Source organism: Echinops telfairi, unplaced genomic scaffold (assembly GCF_000313985.2).
Source record: "Echinops telfairi isolate 266 unplaced genomic scaffold, ASM31398v2 ScPeMD7_60;HRSCAF=208, whole genome shotgun sequence".
NCBI classification, from domain to species: Eukaryota; Metazoa; Chordata; class Mammalia; order Afrosoricida; family Tenrecidae; genus Echinops; species Echinops telfairi.
In genome coordinates this window covers 4,011,844-4,029,841 of record NW_022103958.1, presented here as the reverse complement: position 1 = coordinate 4,029,841, position 17,998 = coordinate 4,011,844, and the positions used below count along the sequence as shown (strand labels likewise).

The window sequence follows — 17,998 nt, the reverse complement described above, 5'->3', positions numbered from 1 at the left end:
TCTCCCTTTACCCTCCCTGTTTAGCCACTCACACCACTGGTCCTGTAGGGCTCATCCGTCCTGGATTCCCTGTATTTTCAGTTCCTAACGAGGAGGTTTTTAAAGGAAACCATTTCACATTGGGAGGATGTTGCACAGTGTGTGTGTGTGTGTGTGGGGGGGGGGGGTTGAAAGTGCCCCTTCAGGCACAGTTCCGCTCTGCCCAACAGGGTCTCCAGGAGTTGAAAACTCCATGGCGGTGGGTTCAATTTGGTTTGGTTTATGACCCTTGTAAACTACGAAACTCTTGTGTCTTTCGAATGTAAATCTTTGACTCATTACATTTTAGGAACTAGAACAAAACCCCTCACTTTCCCTGTAAGTATTTTTATACCTTCTCTACCTGCGTGTAGGGTTGTGATGAGTCAGAATCCACCTGACGGCAGTGAGGAGGAAAGTGAGTTACGCTTGCAAATATCCCATGTCGGAGGGATTGGTGGAGCAGATGCCATTCCGGTTATCATCACCAAGACCAAATACCACCATCACGTCGATGCCGACTCCTCGTCAGTGACTCATAGCGACCGTAACTTTACGGGAGTAGAAAGTGCGTTCTTTCTTCCATGGAGCTGCTGGTGGTTTCGAACTGCCAACCAGGCAGATTGCAGCCCAACATGTAACCACGATACCACCAGGGCTCCTGTCAGTTATTAGAGTGGGAAAACATTGCAGAGAGAGTGAGGTTTACTCTCACAGTAGATGCTAAGGTCAGGAGCTAGCCCTACTCTCTTGACCCCCAGCATCTGCATATTTTCTACCAGGTGATGTTATGTCCTAATTACAGATGAAATTTTAAAAAAAGACATGGATACAGAGATGGATATGTAGCCCCTCCTCGGGCCACATAAATCAAAGTTACTGAAGGTGGGGCCAGTTTTGGGAACCACTGCTCTCCCCCATTTTAAACACAAGCGAGCCTACGCCTGGTTGAATTACCATTCTTCCCACCTTGGGAGGCATTGTTTTTTTTTTTTGCCTAGGGTTGTTTGTGGTTGTGTAATGACTTTGATATTAAATGGATACTTGTGTACTATCGCCTAGGGTGACTGTCAGGATAAATAATATAGTACACGTATAAAACTAAAGTATATTGTTATTAGGTGCCATCAAGCCAGTTCTCATCCAGAGGGACCTTGTGTACAACAAAAGGGAACAATGCCTGGCCCGGCTCCATCCTCACCATTGTTGCTATATTCCTTAGTCACATCTTGTGCTGCCATAACGGATGCCACAAGTGGATGACTTTAACAAACAGAAATTCATTCTCTCGTGGTCCAGGAGGCGAGAAGTCTGAATTTAGGGCACTGAGTGCAGGGAAAGGCTTCCTCTGTCAGCGCTGGAGGAAATGTTTTGTCTTTCAGTGTCTGTGTCCCTAGCATTCCTTGGGGATCATCGCCATAGGTCTCAGCATCAATTTTCTCCAGGGTCTAGGAGGTTCCCAGCACAGGGACTTTGGGTCCAGAGGATGTGCTCTGCCCTTGGCTCCTCTTTCTTGGTGGTCCTTCTATTTCTGCTCATTGTTTTCTCCTTTTCTCTCTCATTAAGATAAAAAGTGATGCAGGCCACATCCCAGGAAACTCCCCTGGGACCCAATTAGTGTGTTATATCCCTGACGCTCATGGAAACAACACTCAAGAGATCAAACAATGCATTGCATTGGGTAGATCTGCACAAGACCTCTTTAAAGTGTTGAAAGGCAAGGAGTTTACTTTGAGAAGGAAAGTGGGTCTGACCCGAGCCATGGGATTCAATCACCTCATATGCGTGTGAAAGTTGGACACTGGAAAAGGAAGGCTGAAGAATACTTGATGCATCTGAAGTGTGGCGCTGGTGAAGAATATCGAAAGTACCATGGCCCGCCAAAAGAACAAACACATCTGTCTTAGAAGTACAGTCAGACCCAGATTGATGAACCTATTGAGACAGCAAGTAGAATAAAGAGTTCCTAGGGGGTATAGAGGGGAGGGAGGTAAAGGGGAACTGATATCAAGGAGTTCAAGGAGGAAGAGAATGTTGTAGCAATTGTACAATACTGCTTGATGTGATTGACCATTCAGAACGATATGATATCTGTCTTAGCTCCCCATAAAATGGTTTTGGAAAAATTCTTTAAAAGTACAATCAGATCGAAGGGATCAGGTGTAAGGCATCATCAGAACAAAAAATCTTACCATAGTGAATGATGGGGGGAGTGCGGAGTGGAGATCCAAAGCCCATTAGTAGGCCACTGGAGATCCCCTTGCAGAGGGGTCTCGGGGAGGAGATGAGCCAGTCAGGGTGCGATGTAACAATGATGAGAAATACAACTTTCCTCTAGTTTCTAAAGGTTTCCTCCCCGCTCCCACTACCATGACTCGAATTCGATCTTGCAAGTCTGGCTAGACCAGAGGAGGTACACTGGTACAGATAGGAACTGAAAATACAGGGAATCCAGGACGGATGAGCCCTATAGGACCAGTGGTGTGAGTGGCAAAACAGAGAGGGTAAAGGGAAAATGGGTAGGAAAGAGGGAACCGATTACATGGAACTGTGTGTGACCTCCTCCCTGGGGGACAGACAACCGAAAGGTGGATGAAGGGAGATGTCGGACAGGGCAAGATATGACAAAATACCCATTTATAAACTATCAAGGGCTCATGCAGGAGGGGGGAGCGGGGAGGGAGGGGACAAATGAGGACCTAATGTCGGGGGTTTAAATGGAGAGAAAATGTTTTGAGAAACGATGTACAAATGCACTTTACACAATTGATGTGTGTATGGATTGGGATAACAGTTGTATGAGCCCCTAATAAAATGTTAAAAAAAAAAGATTATGTAAAAGGGAAAAATAATGATCAAAAAAAAAAAAAAGTACAGTCAGAATGTTCCGTAGAAGCAAGGGTAGCAAGACTTTCTCTCACGAACTTTGGACATGTCATCAGGAAAGACAAGTCCCGGGAAAAGGACATCATGCTTGGTAAAGTGGAGGGGCAGTGAAAAAGAGGACGGCTTTTGATGAGATGGACTGGCACAGTGGCTGCAGCCCTTGGGATAAACTTAAGAACATCGTGAAGATGGCAGTGTTTTGTTCTGTTGTACACAGGGACAGTATTGGTTGGAGTTGACTCAACAACACCTACCAGTGACAATCCCACGGGTAGGCTCTCACATTAGGTCACTAAATCGTGGCCTAGCCAAGTGGACACGTGTTCTTAGGAGACACACTTCAATCATGACACGGTTGGCGCCCGCTGTTGCTCCTTAAGGGTCTGCTGCTTTTGCCCACCCCTAGCTCGGCTCAGACCCACTTCTCAAAAAGCGAACTCCTTGCTTTCCAACACTTCAAAGAGGTCTTGTGCAGATTTACCCAAGGCAAAGTCCTTCTCCTTGGACTGGTTCCTCCTGACAACATGTGTAAGCATGTACGATGAAGGCTCGCCACCCTGCCTTCCATGCATCCTGGCTGGACTTCTTCCGAGACGGATTTGTTTGTTCTGGCAGGTCAGGCTACACTCAGTCGGCTTTGCCCACACTGCAATTCAAACTCCTCAGCTCGTTGAGTCTTCCTGCTTCGGAGCCTGGCTCTTGTGTGCACAGAAGGAAACTGAAAACACCATGGGTTGGGTCAGACACGCCTTTGTCCTCAAAGTGACATATTTCCTTTTGAATACTTTATCACGGTGATGCTTATTGGTCTCGTTGTAAGGATTTGTGTTTTCATCAAGCGTAATCCATATCGAAGGCTATGGCCTTGGATCTTTATCAGTAAGTGCCTCGAGTCCTCTTTGCTTTTAGCAAGCAGGGTTATGTCATCTGCCTGTCACAGGTGGTTCGAGAGTCTTCTCCCAATCCTGTTACCAAATTCTTCTTGTAGTTTAGTTTCCCAGATTAGTCGGCATATAAAAAATGCTAAATACAGTGAACCCTCGTTTATTGTGGTTAATCGGTTCTGGACCCTACCGTGATAAATGAAATTCCGCGAAGTAGGATTCCTTATTTGTAAATCAAATATTTTCGTAGTTAGAGCATAGAGGACATGAAAAAACACCCTTTAGTCATCATTACACTCGTATTATCCAATTTATTAAACAAAAAAGGGAAAAGACAGTAAAACATTTTGGATGTTACAATGATCATTTATTATTTATTATATTATTTATGGCATGTAGTTTACAGTATTACATATTTCACATACAGTATTATACATAGTTCTTACAAATACTGTAATCAATAGCCTATGAAATGACTTAAGGGATGTACTCTACAGGTGGGTCGCCGTCTTTTTCCTCTGAAGGAGCAGGCGTAGGCAGTGGGTGCTGTTACGCAAAAACCGTGATAGAGTGAAGCCGCGGAAGTCGAAGCACAGAAGTGGCGAGGGTTCACTGTAAACCTGGTGAAAGGGTACAACGCAGATGCCTATTTTTTCTGATTTTCAACTGCCTCTTGGTCTGTGTGTAAGTTCCACATGAGCACAATTAAGTATTCGGGAATCCCATTTCTGTACAATGCTATCTATGGTTTATTTTGATTCACACAGTTGAATGGTAAACATATCTCTGGAATTCTCAGCATTCAGCTAAGATCCATATCACATGCAAATAAATGGGTGAAGGGAGACGTCGGACAGGGCAAGATATGACAAAATACCCATTTGTAAACTATCAAGGGCTGATGAGGGAGTGGGGAGCGGGGAGGGAGGGGAAAAATGGGGACCTAATGTCGGGGGTTTAAGTGGAGAGAAAATGTTTTGAGAAACGATGTACAAATGCGCTTCACACAATTGATGTGTGTATGGATTGGGATAACAGTTGTATGAGCCCCTAATAAAATGTTAAAAAAAAAAAAAGTCTGAAGATAATCCAAAAAAATGGCTGCAGCAGTACATAAACAGTAAGCTGCCAGGAACTCAAGCCGGATTCAGAAGAGGACATGGAACCAGGGATATCATCATAGCTGTTGTCAGATGCATCTTGGCTGAAAGCAAAGAACATCAGCTAGACGTTTACTTGTGTTTTATTGACTGTGCACAGGCATCCAACTCTAGGGATCACAGAAAAGGCTGGAGAGCAGTGAGAAAGAAGAATGGGGATTCCAGAACACTTCATTGTGCTCGTACAGAACCTGTACATGGATCAAGAGGCAGTCGTTCAAACAGAACAAGGCTTAAAATCAGAAAAGGTGTGTGCTAGCCTTGTTTCCTCACCATGTTTATTCAATCTGTGTGCTGAGCAAATCATCAGAGGAGTTGGACTCTAAGGAGAGGAACGTGGCATCAGGATTGGAGGAAGGCTTGGCAGCAACCTTCAATATGCAGATGATAGAACCTTGCTTGCTGCAAGCAAGGAGGATTTGAAGTACTTGCTGATGAACATAGAAAATGACAGCTTTTATTACGGATTATAACTCAATGTAAAGAAAACCCAAATTCTCACAACTGGACCAATAGATAACATCATGATAAATGGAGAAAATATTAAAAGTTGTCAAGGATTTCATTTTACTTGGAATGAAATCAATGCTCATGGAAGCAACAGTCAAAAAATCAAACATTGTATTGCATTGCATAAATCTGCTGCACCTCTTTAAAAGTGTTGAAAGCCATGGATGTCACTTTGTGCCTACACCAAGTCCCGGGATTTTCAGTTGCTTCCTATGCACGGGAAAGTTGGCTGTAGACCACGGATGACCAGAAAAGAATTGATGCATTTGAATCATGGTGTTGGTGAAGAATATCGAAAGCACTCTGGCCTACCAGAAGCACAAACAAAATTGTCTTGGAAGTACAGCCAGAATGCTCCTTAGATGTGAATAGGGTGAGACTTTGTCTCATATATTTTGGACATGTTATCAGGTGAGACCATTCCCTGGAAAAGAACATCACGGTAAAGTAGAAAGACAAAAGAGAGAAAGACCCTCGATGAGACGGATTGGCCCAGTAGCTGCAACAATGGGCTCAAACATAATCGTCAGGATGGTAGAAGACCTGGCAGGGAGGCCTTCCGTTGGCCACACAGTCCCAATGAGTCTGGATGCTGAATCTAGTCTGTGGTCCCCCACAACCACAGCATGCCTAAGATGATGATGCAGGAAGCATAAGAAGATGGATAGGATATACAGTGTCACAGTACCAAAAATAAACTGACTTTCCATCATTTCAGGAGGTACCCATATGACCAAGACCCAGTGGTACCAAAGGAAGAAGCCCAAGCTACACTAAAGATACTGGCCAAAAAATAAGACTCCAGGAATTAGTTGACTGCCAATTGAGATGTTTTTAATGAATGGAGGCAATGCTGGAAATGTTCACTTGTCTTTGCCAAGAAATATGGCCAACCAACGGGAAGAGATCCATATTTGTGCCCATTCCAAAGAATTGAGAAATGATCACACAACGGCATTAATATCGGCCGACGTAAGTTTTGCTGCAGATAGTTTCCAAATTGTTAAAACAGTACGTTGACAGGGAAGTGCCAGAAATCCAAGCTGGATTCAGAAGAGGAAGTGGAATGAAGGCTTTTATTGCTGATGTCAGATGGATCTCGGTTGAAAGCAGGGCAGACCAAAAAGATGTTTACCTGCCTTTCCCTGACTAGGCAAAGGCACTCGACTGTGGTGCTTAACCATCGATGGGTAATGTCGAAGAGAGGGAATGGAGCCATGATGGGAGGGCTGGGACAGAACCGGTCCAGTTTCCTAGTGGCTGGAGTCCCCGGTGTCTCCTTTCCCAGGACGGCTGGAGCCTTGTGGAAACTGGGGAAAGAGTCAATGCAACAGGAATGGAGAGAGCCTGGTGCTTATGACTCAGAGATGCCTTGTGCAGCGACAGACCTTGTGATGAGAGAAAAGAGCAAGAGCTAAAGGCAGAACTTTTAGATGGGGGTTCCAGAGGGGCTTTTCTGAAATGTGAAAACGAACACATGGGCAGATTTTGCAACATGACCCAGCCCTGCTGCCTTCCAGTCTCTGCCTCCCCAGCCTCCGGCCTGTTCTCCCCACTCCACCCTGTGCTTCCTCCCATCGTTCTTCAAGGTCCGCTTCTATTTCTGCTTTCCGTGTCCTTCTTGAATCCTGTTCCTTCGGTCCCACTCCCTTGCTCCCTCTCCCCCCACCTTTGCCCTTTCCCAGTTCCCCCTTCTCTCCTCTTCCCTGGTGCCCTGTTCATCTCTGTCCCACTGGCTGCCTGCCTTGGCCCCCTGGCCTTCGATGCTTAATGTGGGGCCCATGGGAACTGGAGTTCACAGCAAAACAGGAAGAGTCAGGGAGTAGGAAACTGGGAGTGGGGCAGGGGGTGAATGACCAGCAGTAACCTCAGCTCCTCTGAGCCTCTCACATCTGCATGGAGGCATACGCAGGGTTCTCAGCCTCTCCCCCTGCAGCCTCTCCATTGCAGTACTTTGCTGTTCCTTTGGACCTGGAAGGCAACAAGACTGTCTCACGGACTGGAGTGGGGACACTGGGGTTCTGAGTCCAGCTTGGCCACTAACTGTGTGTGGCACTAAGAGAGGGACTTGCACAGCTCTACATTGTTCTCCGAAAGACGGGGCTCCCGGGGTTTCTCCTCCCTCTCTCCAGGGGCTGCTCTGGGGGCCAAACGAGGTGGTGGTGAGGGACGCAGATACAGATGTGGCAGGTTGGAAGGTTAACAAGGGACAGATTCCAGGTAGTGAGACAGTCCCACAGCTGAAAGGGGGAGGTAAGGGTAACAGCCACCAGTTCTTCAATACAATGTGCCAAATACCACGGTAGTTCCCGCACTGCGATTCTCCTCATTCCTATTTTGTTGCTAGGATCATCCAGCTGAGAGGAAGGGCCAGGATTCTGACCTAGAATTGGAGTCGGGAGTACCATCACTCAACATGTGGAGGTGGAATTGATTAGTGTTCACAAGTGGGGGGTGGAGGAAGACCCTATTATCTTACTTGTTTACTTATACATTGGACCAACAAGAACAGAACATCTGTTCTATTGTCTGTGCCGGGCCCATTCTTAGGACTCTAGGGGAGATTAAAATAACCCATGGCATCGACTGTAAAGGATCACCCAGCTCCCAGGCAGCAGGGCAGGCTTCAGTCCTCTCAGGTCACTCTTGGATCCATGACAGAATTCATGTCCTCCACGTGGGAGAGCCCGGTTTGATTCCCGGCCAGTGCACCTTGTGAATCAGCACTCCCCCTATCTGTTAGTGGCATGTTTGCTGTTGCTGATACCCTAAACAGGTTTCAGAGGGCCTGCCAGACTAAGACAGACAGACGAAGACAGACAAAGGCCTGGCCAGGTACAGCTGAAACTCAATCCAGGAAAACCTTTAGGGATCACAATAGACCCATCCTGCTGTGCTTGGGGGAGTCAATGGCATGTTAAGACAAAATACTGGACAGACTGCTCCACAGAGAAGGTAACCTGCCTCTCTTCCTGGGTCCAGCCTAGACTGGCACCTGGCTCACCACCCGACTCTCATCCTAGGCCTGCCAGCCCCACCCCCTTCTCCACTCTGTGAACCCCAGTAGGGCACCCACAATTAGAAACTTTTTGGAAGAGCCCCCTCCCCATCCCACCTGCCCTCTCCACTCTCGGAGCTCCCCCGGCTTGTATGCGGCATGGGTCGAGCTGGGAGCGCTCCTTGGCCCCCTCCCAGAGGCAAGAGAGGCGGGGGATGGGTGGTGGGGTGGCTGGGAAAGCAGGCCGGGCTCGGGTGTCGCAATTCCAGGCCTGGCCGGGACCTTTGCTCCTCGAGGTGTCTCTAGAGGCTGCCGGGATCGGGGTGGGGGTACCCGGGAGTTAGTCCTGTAAGTGCAGCCCCGGGCCCACCGTGGCGAGGGGCGCGACTCCTCTCCTCGGAGCCCAGCGGTCCGTGGGGAAGGGCGAGCGGAACCAGGGGACAGGGGTGGAGGCGGACGAGGGGGCGGCCGGCGGGGAGGAGTCAGGAGGGTGCTGGGGAAGCGCAGCGCAGCCCGTGGGCGGGCGGGGGGCCGGGAGCCAGAGCCCGGGTCGCCCCCGGGGCGCTGGCAGGAAGGAGAGGTGGCCCGACCCCCCCTGGCCGCCCCTCCCCTCGTGCCTTGCCCACTTCCACTTCCCTGGGAGTCCCGGCTCGCTCCCGGCTCAGCTGCAGCTCGGCGACGGCCGGCCGGCCTCGGGACCGGGGACTGCACGTCCTCCTCTCCCAGCAAGGGGGCTCCAGAGACTGTCCGCCGCCGGCCAGCCCAACTGGCGGCCTGGGGAAGCTTTCGGTGGGTCGGCTGGGCTCCGCTGGGCAGAGGGCTTGCGGCTCTGTGTGCGTGTGCCAGGGGGGAGGGTGGTGTGTGTCCTGCGGGTCTCCGAAGAGGCGCTCCGGGAGAAGTGAGGGATGATGGAGAAGGGGGCAGAGAAAGAGCAGGATTCGATTCAGTCCCCTAGAGTAACTTTTGCGGGGTGGAGGCCCTACAGAAACCTCTAGGAGCCCTGGTAAATACGTTGCGGTTTTGCATTGGGCCGCTAAACGCGAGGTCAGCAGTTCGAAACCACCAGCTGCTCCTTTGGAAAAAGAAGAGGCCTGCTACTCTGGTAAAGGGGGACAGTCTCAGAAAACCACAGGGGGCAGTTCTACCCGTCCTATAGGACTGCTATGAATGGGAATTGACCCGAGGGATTCGCAGTGGGAGACAAGAAGTCCGTGCTGGGACCCTTAGGGGAGATTCACCAGAAGACCAGTAGTGTCCCACTGAGGGGAGGGGACCTTCACCCCATCTCCTGGGTCCTGCCAGACTGTCGCTGTCCCCCCAGACTGGGGGAGGGACTCTGCAACTCAGCCTAGTGCCACTCTGGCAGGGGGCACATGTCCCCTCTAACCCCTTGATGGGCTGGGGGGGGGCAGCGCCAGGGAGAAAGGGGTGCATGGTGGCCCCTGCAGCCAGAGAGGTCCGGGCTTGGAATCTTGGTTCTACCGCTACCTAACTGCGGCCATGGACAATTGACTCCGTTTCTTTAGACTTCTGTCTTCCCACCTGTAAAGTGGATTTAAGAATCACCCGGACTGCCATGGGTCCAGGGGCCTTGTGAGGTACAAGGCTCATCTATAAGAGGGGCTTCCAACTGTTTGTGGAAAAATTCGATTATTTTTCCATTCCAGTTTTTTTTTTTCCCTCCCACGACATTTTTGAAGACCCCTCATACCGATGGCAAGGAACTGCTAGCAGGTATTGTTTGTACTGACCAAAGGCAGGATAGGAGAAGAGGGCCCAGGGAGAACGGAGCTGTGGAGTGTAACCCGGTCCTCCCAACAGAACAGACCCTTGGTGATGTCCAGGGCTCCAGGAAGCGATGTCTTTGTGGCTGGAGGCCCCTGTGCCCGCTGTTTCTCCTGGTAAGCTGCTTTGCGCTAGCCCTCCTTCCTGCTCCTGCACCCGGCCCTCCCCGAGGGCAGTCAGAGCTGTTCGTGGCATGGCTTGCCTTTCTGCCCAGGTCATCTCAACCTGGCTCTGGTGCTTGGTTTTCGGGCACCCGCCCAGTCTTCCCCCACAGAGGCTCACTGCCGAGGAGAGCTGGCAATGTAATTGTTTGCCAGCGCTGGCTTCCAAGTGCCCAATCTAATCTCTGAGATGATGCATGGGTGCTAGTCCCCCACCCCCAGGGGACACAGGTTACTTCCCCCATTTAAAGTATTGAGGTGCAGGGGCCTACAGCTGTCTAGTCCCACCATGGGCCACACAAACTCTGGGGTCCCAAGGCCCACTCTGGGACTCTGCTGCCCTCTAAGGGGCAGAGAGAAGCTCACAGTTCCCAGGTAAGGATTCTGGGGAGGTGGACTCTCTAGATCTGAGACGCCCACCCCCCTTCCCGCCCTGAGTCTCCACACCCCACTTCTGCGTGCCTCTCTTTTCTGGGTCTCAGACTCTGTGGCGGAGCTGTGGGAGCCAGGTGTGCAGGATGCAAGTTGCCAGGCTCTGGGCCGGGCCCACTGCACCCTCAGAGAGGGAGCCGGAATGCCCCAGCCCCCCCGGGCCACTTCAGGAGTGGGGCTGGGGGCAGCAGAACCCACAGCCCTGTTCCCCAGGGCAAAGGCCTTTCCAGGGTCCCCAGGTAAGGAGGTGGAAGGGGCTCCTGGGTCTGGGAGGGACAACCTGGGGCTCCTTACCCTAAAATGTATGGGTAGAGCCAAAGGCTTTGAGGTCCACTAGACTTGGGTGATTGGACTCCGAGCTTTGTCTCTCTCGATAGAGCCTGTAGACAATGGGTTCACCTTTTCAACTCTCGTTTTCCTTCTTCGAGGGAACCCTGGTGTCCTCGTGATTATCCGTTGGGCTGCTAACCTCACGCGAGGTCAGCAGATAGGACCCACCAGCTGTTCCCAGGGAGAAAGACAAGGCTTTCTAGCCCTTCCGCCAAGAGTCATCATCTTGGAAACCCACGGGGGCAGTCCTACTCTGTCCTGTAGGGTCACTGTGAGTCAGCATCGATTGAAAGGCAGGGTGTTTGTTTTGAGTTTTCCTTCTTTGTAAAATGGAAACAAAACAAAATGCTTCTTTCTTATGACCACTGTTTGTCAACGGGCCCACACCATAGGCAAGGCACCATGGCACTCGGTACATGAGAGCTGCTGTTTGTAGAATGAGGAACGCTGGGATGGCACAGCTGGTTAAGCGCTTGATGACTAGCCAGGAGGTTGGCGGTTGGGAAGTCAGGCCTGGTGATCTGCTTCCCAAACCCTGTGAAGCGGTTCTAGCCTTCACATATGGCCTTGCCAGGAGGAGGGATGGACTGAAGACAACAGAGACCAACCAGACCGCACAGAGTGGAGGGAAGGAAGGTCCCTGTGCGCGCTCGGGGTGGTGGCCGAGTGGGCACCAACCTTTCGCCTCGGGGAACCAACCAACCAACCATCGGTTCTTCCCTGTACTCAGAGCTCCGCACGCCAAAGCGGAAAAAGGGACCGGCTCCCAAAATGCTGGGCACGGAGCTGTGCAGCGTGTGCGGGGACAAGGCTTCGGGCTTCCACTACAACGTGCTGAGCTGCGAGGGCTGCAAGGGCTTCTTCCGCCGCAGCATCATCAAGGGGGCGCGCTACGTCTGCCACAGCGGCGGCCACTGCCCCATGGACACCTACATGCGACGCAAGTGCCAGGAGTGTCGGCTTCGCAAATGCCGGCAGGCCGGCATGCGGGAAGAGTGTGAGTGTCCTCCGAGATGGATGGGAATCTGAGGGGAGCCTGGAGGGAAAGAGGGGACCTGGTCACCTCAAGGTCAGCAGTTCAGAACCACTTTCTCTGTGGGAGAAAGACGGGCCTCTCTTCTCCCAGAAAAAGTTGTAGTCTCAGACACTCACAGAGGTAGCTCTACCTGTCCTGTAGGATTCCTAAGAGTCAGCGGCAACTCGATGGCAGTGAGTTTGGGGGTTTGAAGAATGGATTGCTGTCTTTTCCTGGACTTCCCCCCAAGCCTTGTCGCAGCCCCTCTGCCCACCCTGACTTCCTGCCTCCCCCTGCTCCCCTGCTCACTGGAGGCCCACCCACCCGTAGGCGTGCTGTCAGAAGAACAGATCCGCTTGAAGAAGCTGAAGCGGCAGGAGGAGGAGCAATCTCAGGCCACGTCATCTTCGTCAGTGCCGCAGAGGGCTTCCTCGCCCCATCAGGCCCTGCCCCAGCTCAGCCCCGAGCAACTTGGCATGATCGAGAAGCTGGTGGCCGCCCAGCAGCAGTGCAACCGGCGCTCCTTCTCCGATCGGCTTCGCGTCACGGTACCCGAGGGACCCAGGGAGAAGTGGCGCTGGGCCAGGTGGCTTCTGGATGCCCAACTCAGCGTGGCTCTCCTCTCCCCCTCCCCGCCTTCCCGGGTGGGCAGCCCTGGCCCATGGCCCCAGACCCCCAGAGCAGGGAGGCCCGCCAGCAGCGCTTCGCCCACTTCACGGAGCTGGCCATCGTCTCGGTACAGGAGATCGTCGACTTTGCCAAGCAGCTGCCCGGCTTCCTGCAGCTCAGCCGGGAGGACCAGATCGCCCTGTTGAAGACCTCGGCTATCGAGGTGAGGCGGCTGCCAGACCCGGGCGGGGTGAAGGGAGAGCCAGAGCAGGGTTGTCTGTGGGAAGGCCCCCGCCACCCCCAAGTCCCTGTTTGAAGTCTGCTACTTGTCTCCAGGTGATGCTTCTAGAGACATCTCGGAGGTACAACCCTGGGAGCGAGAGCATCACCTTCCTTAAGGATTTCAGTTACAACCGGGAAGACTTTGCCAAAGCAGGTGAGAACTGAAGCCCCCAAGGGGTTGGACTGGATGGACGGACAGACAGACACGTTCTGTCATAGAGCCCATGGGTCTGGGCAGCTGCAGAAGGCTGCCAGGCTTCTGGCCTGGTGGCACGGTTGGGTAAGCGCTGCCCTGCTAACCTCCAGTGTGGTGGTTCAAACCCCCCAGCTGCTCCTCAGAAGAAAGCTAGCCAACCTGACAGTCTCAGGCACCCTCAATCGGGACTCGGGAATCAGAAGGGAGGCAGTGGGCGGGTTGTTGTCATTGTGGGTTTTTAGGCCTCAGTGGACCCCAGGGCGCTGTTACATCAGGCCAGGGGGTTTCACACAGTGTCCCCTGGAGCCCCCCATCCCACAGACGAGTCACCTGAGAGGAGGAACAGCGAGGCCCCGGAGCCTCCTTTAGCCTCACCTTCCCCAAAGCCCCATTGACACCCACCACACGTCAGGTGCTCCTGTGGGACATGTGGTCGTAAGCAAAGATTCGATAGCTAGGAAATAGGTTTGAAAACCATTTGCCCAGAGCCCTTCCTGGGGCTGGGCTTTCGGAGGCCCACAAGCTCTCCTTCCCTGGGGCTGATTTTCAGATGTTCCTTTGGATGGGCCACAGGCCTGGGGTTGAAACATTGCCAAGATACCCAAATGGGGACACCTAAGGCGAGGGAGTAGGAGGGTTTCTGTTCCCACCTGAGGCTGCAGGATTTTCCTCCAGAATTTGCTCTCAGGGAAAGGAGCCCCGTTGGTGCCGTTGGGTAGGCCTCGGACTGCTAACAGCAAGGTCGGATGTTCAAACCCACCACCTGCTTAGTGGTAGAAACTTGAGGATGTCTGCTCCTATAAAGATAGACACTCTCAGAAACCCCAGAGAGCAGCGGTTCTCAACTTTGGGTCGCGACCCCTTTGGGGATCAAACGACCGTTTCACAGGGGTCTCCCGATTCATCACAGTAGCAAAATGACAGCGATGAAGTAGCAACAACAATCATTTTATGGTTGGGGAGGGTCACCACCAGGAGGAACTGTGTGAAAGGATCGCGTCACGAGGAAGGTGGAGAACCACTGCTGTAGAGGGTCGCTATGAATCAGAATCCACTCAACGGCAGCGCCGGCTGGCTGCGCTTTCATTCTGATGGGCGCCTGAAGTTAAGCAAAGGGCGGCGGACCCTCACATGGATTTTTGCAATGTGTCTGTTAGGAGTTTGTTAGATGCAGGCTTTGAACATGTTGGGCTGCTAAGGGAAAGGTCGGGAGTTCTAAAGTGCCTCAGAAGAAAGGCCTGGCTGTGCACTCCGGAAAAAGCAGCCACGCGGAAGCGTTGGGACGCAGTCCCGCTCTGACACGCGTGGGGCGACCCCGAGTCTGAGTTACGAAGCCCCTGGCTTTATAACTGCCTGCACCGCAGGAGCCAGGCTGGGAAAGGACAGAAGCTGGGGGGAGTTTGCAGAGAATCGCCACAGGAGATTTCTAGTTTAACTAAGAGAGTGTGTGTGTGTGGGGCGGTCTGTGACGAAATCTCTACTATTTCAAACAAGTACTTCTAGTTGTACTTCAGATGCCCATTCTTGGGCGTGGAGAGATGGTTCTGAGGCCGCCCATCTTTAGAGCCTCCCTTCCGTTCTGGTGACTCGGGCCTGCTCCTGTGCCCCTTGCTGCCCCGATGCAGGCCACCCAAAGGGCTTTCTAGGAAGGCAGCCTTTCACTGCTGAGCGTCCCAGGGTCGTGCGGAGGTTTTTTGCTGTTTGCTTCTTGTTTTGCCTTTGGGAATGCTTAATGTGCCACCCCAATCGGACAGGAGCTATTTAAGGACCTAGCAAGCCCTTAAGGTCCTCCGGTGGCACAGAGGGTCCAAGCTTAGCTGCTAGCCACAAGGTGGGTGGCTCAAACCTACCTGACGGCAGCTTAGAAAACCCTGGGTAACTCCCGGTTTCATTCAGCTTTAAGAGCCCAACCCTGCAGCCTCTCTCCCAAACCACCTCCTTCCCAAGTGATTGTTACCCGGGATCCCTTAGCCAGGGCCTTCTTCTCCTTAATGCCCACCCTCTTTTATGAGCCCTCCTCAGTTCGAAGGTGTCTGTTCCTTCTGGAACACGCGGACTTCCAGCGTGTGATCTGAATCTATACCTATTTATAGATTGATCAACCGAAGTGGCGTTGCTGGCATCCTGTTTGCCTTGCCTTTCTCATTTCATCCGTGACGCTTCAGAAGGAGCAGGGGCTCTGTCTTGTCCAGCTCTTTTTCTCCCTCGACTTCCACTGGCCCACGTGGCACATGGTGGTGGACGGCTGATGAGGATGCGACTGTACATGCCGTTCGAGGGAGCGTTAGCAGACTGTCCCAGGGGCCGTCCGCCAACGCTGCCTCCTCTTCCTCTCGCTCTGAAGAGGCAGTTGGGCTCAACACACGGATCAGAGGAGCGTCCCAAGAAAGGCTTGGTACAATGGGGCTTGCCCACTCTGTGGAGCACGCACACGGAGCCTGAACACTTCTGACAGTGCAGGAAGTGACGCATCAAGGGTGGAAAAGTGTAGCAGATGGCTGCTAGGAGACAGCAGAGGAAGCCGAGGGGACAGCGTTGGGTGGGAAGAGTCGGCAGTGTCGGCAGGGGGCCGCTTCTCTAGGTTGTTGTGACTTTCAGTCACGCGTTGTTGAACTTCGGCTATCTTCTTACCAAGAAGACTGGTTCCGTGAAAAAAAAAAACAACAACGCACACACAACTATAGATAGTTATCTAACCAACGCTTACATGTAAACTGCTGTGCGTCACATGGTCTCGAAGGACCTATTCTGAAGCAGATACTGTTCGGGTCTCCACTTTTGATGGATGGGAAAACCAAGGCTCGGAGAGGTTAGATTATGTACCTCAGGTCACACAGCTACGCAGAGGCAGAGCCAGGACTCAGCCCCAGACGAGTCCAGCTCTGGGGTCCACCCGCTCAAGCACCCCGCTGTGTTCGGGCAGTCCATGAAAGCATGCATCTCTAATGCTTCATATACGTGGTGCCAGGAATCAAGGCTGTTGTTTATGGACCAGCATCAGCAACGCGGGCTCCTTGTGAGTCCTACTAAGAGCGGCGCTGTCACTGCCACGTAATTCGGCTCTGCTGTGCCCCACTCAGCAGGCTCTATCCTTCGGCCATCCCCACAGCCTTGCGAGAGAAGTTCAGGCACCAGGCCTGTTTCCCAGAGGAGGCTTGGAGAGGGTAAGAAGCTTGCCCCAGGCACACACAGCGGAGCCCTGGGGACTCCTTAAGCCATCGAGTCCATGCCGACACACTGCGACCCTGTAGGACAGAGTAGAATGCCTCTGTGAGTTTCCGAAGAGTGTTACTCTTTACGGGAGTAGAAAGCCCCATGCTTCTCCCTCCGAGCGGCTGGTGGTTTAGAACGGACAGCCTAATGTGTAACCGCTGTGGCACCAGGGATCCTGGTGGACTTCTTAACGAAGGCCTTTTCCGGGCTGAGGCCTTGGAGGAGAGAAGGACGTCCCTGCTGCTCCTGCCACCTCCCCCCGCCTCCATTCTTCTTCCCAGGGCTACAGGTGGAGTTCATCAACCCCATTTTTGAGTTCTCCAGAGCCATGAACGAGCTGCAGCTCAACGACGCCGAGTTTGCTTTGCTCATAGCCATCAGCATCTTCTCCGCAGGTGCGGAGGCGGGGCTGGAGGGACACAGAGGGAGGGCCTTGCACCAAGGAGGGCTGCAGGGCCCATAAGGCAGGAATTGTGGGGGTGGCAGCCCTGGCTGTGGTATTTTGGGATGGGCGAGGCTGGGCGGGGCATGTCCTTCTTTTGGGGGTAGGGAACTAGGACCCGAGCCAGACCTGCTCCTCCACTCTGTTGCTGCCCTCTAGACCGGCCCAACGTGCAGGACCAGCTGCAAGTAGAGCAACTACAGCACACCTATGTGGAGGCCCTGCATGCCTACGTTTCCATCCACCACCCCCAGGTGAGTCTCCCCACGGCAGGGTCCACTCCCTGACACACCGCCACCCGAGGCCCCTGCCAGACGCCCTCTCTGGCAGCGCTGGGGTGGTAGGCACGGAGCGGTCACTACCTCTCCCACAGTCCCCTCCCCGTGTCCCCTTCCCCAGGCAAAGGTGATACTCAATTTGTCCCTCTCCTGCCTCAGGACCGACTGATGTTCCCACGGATGCTGATGAAACTGGTGAGCCTCCGGACACTGAGCAGCGTCCACTCTGAGCAAGTGTTTGCACTGCGCCTGCAGGACAAAAAGCTGCCCCCGCTGCTCTCCGAGATCTGGGACGTGCACGAATGACTGGCTCTGTCCCCACACCGTCTGTCTGTCTGCTGCAATAGGCTCTCAGAGGACCCGTGGCAGCCACCTAGAGGTGGAGCTGACTGAGATGGATGGACATTCTCAAGGGGTGGGAGGTGGGGGGATGCCAGGGGAGGTCCCTCATGGGGCATTAAAGGAGAGTCATGGGGTTGGGTGTTCTGTGGCTGCTGGGCAGTGGGGGTCCTGCGGAAGCTGTGCTCCATCTGAAGACCACAACGCAGCCAAATGGTCACATTGCACCAAGTTCTCCCTGACCCTGCCCATCCTGCCTCCACCACTTCCTGTTTCCCCCACTGGGCCTTGCAAGAAAAATTCCACTATCATTCGGTGGCTCAGCGGCCATCGGTGCCCCCAGGGGGGGCTGCTTCACCGATAGGTCTGGTATGGTTGAAACAGGCAAACCAACATGCATGCCCAATGACAGAAACTTCACTTCTGGATTGGGGGTGCCCCCCCCACCGGGGAACCAGAG

The 17,998-nt window shown here is 52.9% G+C and overlaps 1 protein-coding gene across 11 annotated transcripts; it reads left to right on the top strand.

The window, feature by feature from the left end:
- The first annotated feature begins 9,157 nt into the window (after nucleotides 1-9,157).
- On the top strand, nucleotides 9,158-17,667 carry NR1H3 (nuclear receptor subfamily 1 group H member 3). Of its 11 annotated transcripts, XM_045291111.1 has the most exons (11): nucleotides 9,285-9,558; nucleotides 10,157-10,190; nucleotides 10,278-10,357; nucleotides 10,885-11,073; nucleotides 11,895-12,161; nucleotides 12,510-12,727; nucleotides 12,832-13,011; nucleotides 13,125-13,224; nucleotides 16,761-16,874; nucleotides 17,081-17,175; nucleotides 17,359-17,667. In XM_045291111.1, the coding sequence occupies exons 3-11, from the start codon at nucleotides 10,315-10,317 to the stop codon at nucleotides 17,503-17,505; spliced, it is 1,353 nt and encodes a 450-aa protein (XP_045147046.1). In that variant the 5' UTR covers nucleotides 9,285-9,558; nucleotides 10,157-10,190; nucleotides 10,278-10,314; the 3' UTR covers nucleotides 17,506-17,667. The 11 variants fall into 11 exon arrangements, with proteins under 11 accessions (XP_045147045.1, XP_045147043.1, XP_045147040.1 ...); XM_045291110.1 differs by lacking the exons at nucleotides 9,285-9,558; nucleotides 10,157-10,190 and adding an exon at nucleotides 9,158-9,245; XM_045291108.1 differs by lacking the exons at nucleotides 9,285-9,558; nucleotides 10,157-10,190 and adding an exon at nucleotides 9,186-9,245 and having other exon boundaries at nucleotides 10,213-10,357.
- Nucleotides 17,668-17,998: the final 331 nt, after the last annotated feature.

What these genes read in the sequence shown, in the direction of transcription:
- NR1H3 (XM_045291110.1), top strand. Translation starts at nt 10,315, where the DNA reads ATGTCTTTGTGGCTGGAGGCCCCTGTGCCCGCTGTTTCTCCTG. An exon ending in TGTGCCCGCTGTTTCTCCTG is followed by an intron (nt 10,358 to 10,884) that starts GTAAGCTGCTTT and finishes TCTGGGTCTCAG; the next exon opens with ACTCTGTGGCGGAGCTGTGG. An exon ending in GGAAGACTTTGCCAAAGCAG is followed by an intron (nt 13,225 to 16,760) that starts GTGAGAACTGAA and finishes TCTTCTTCCCAG; the next exon opens with GGCTACAGGTGGAGTTCATC.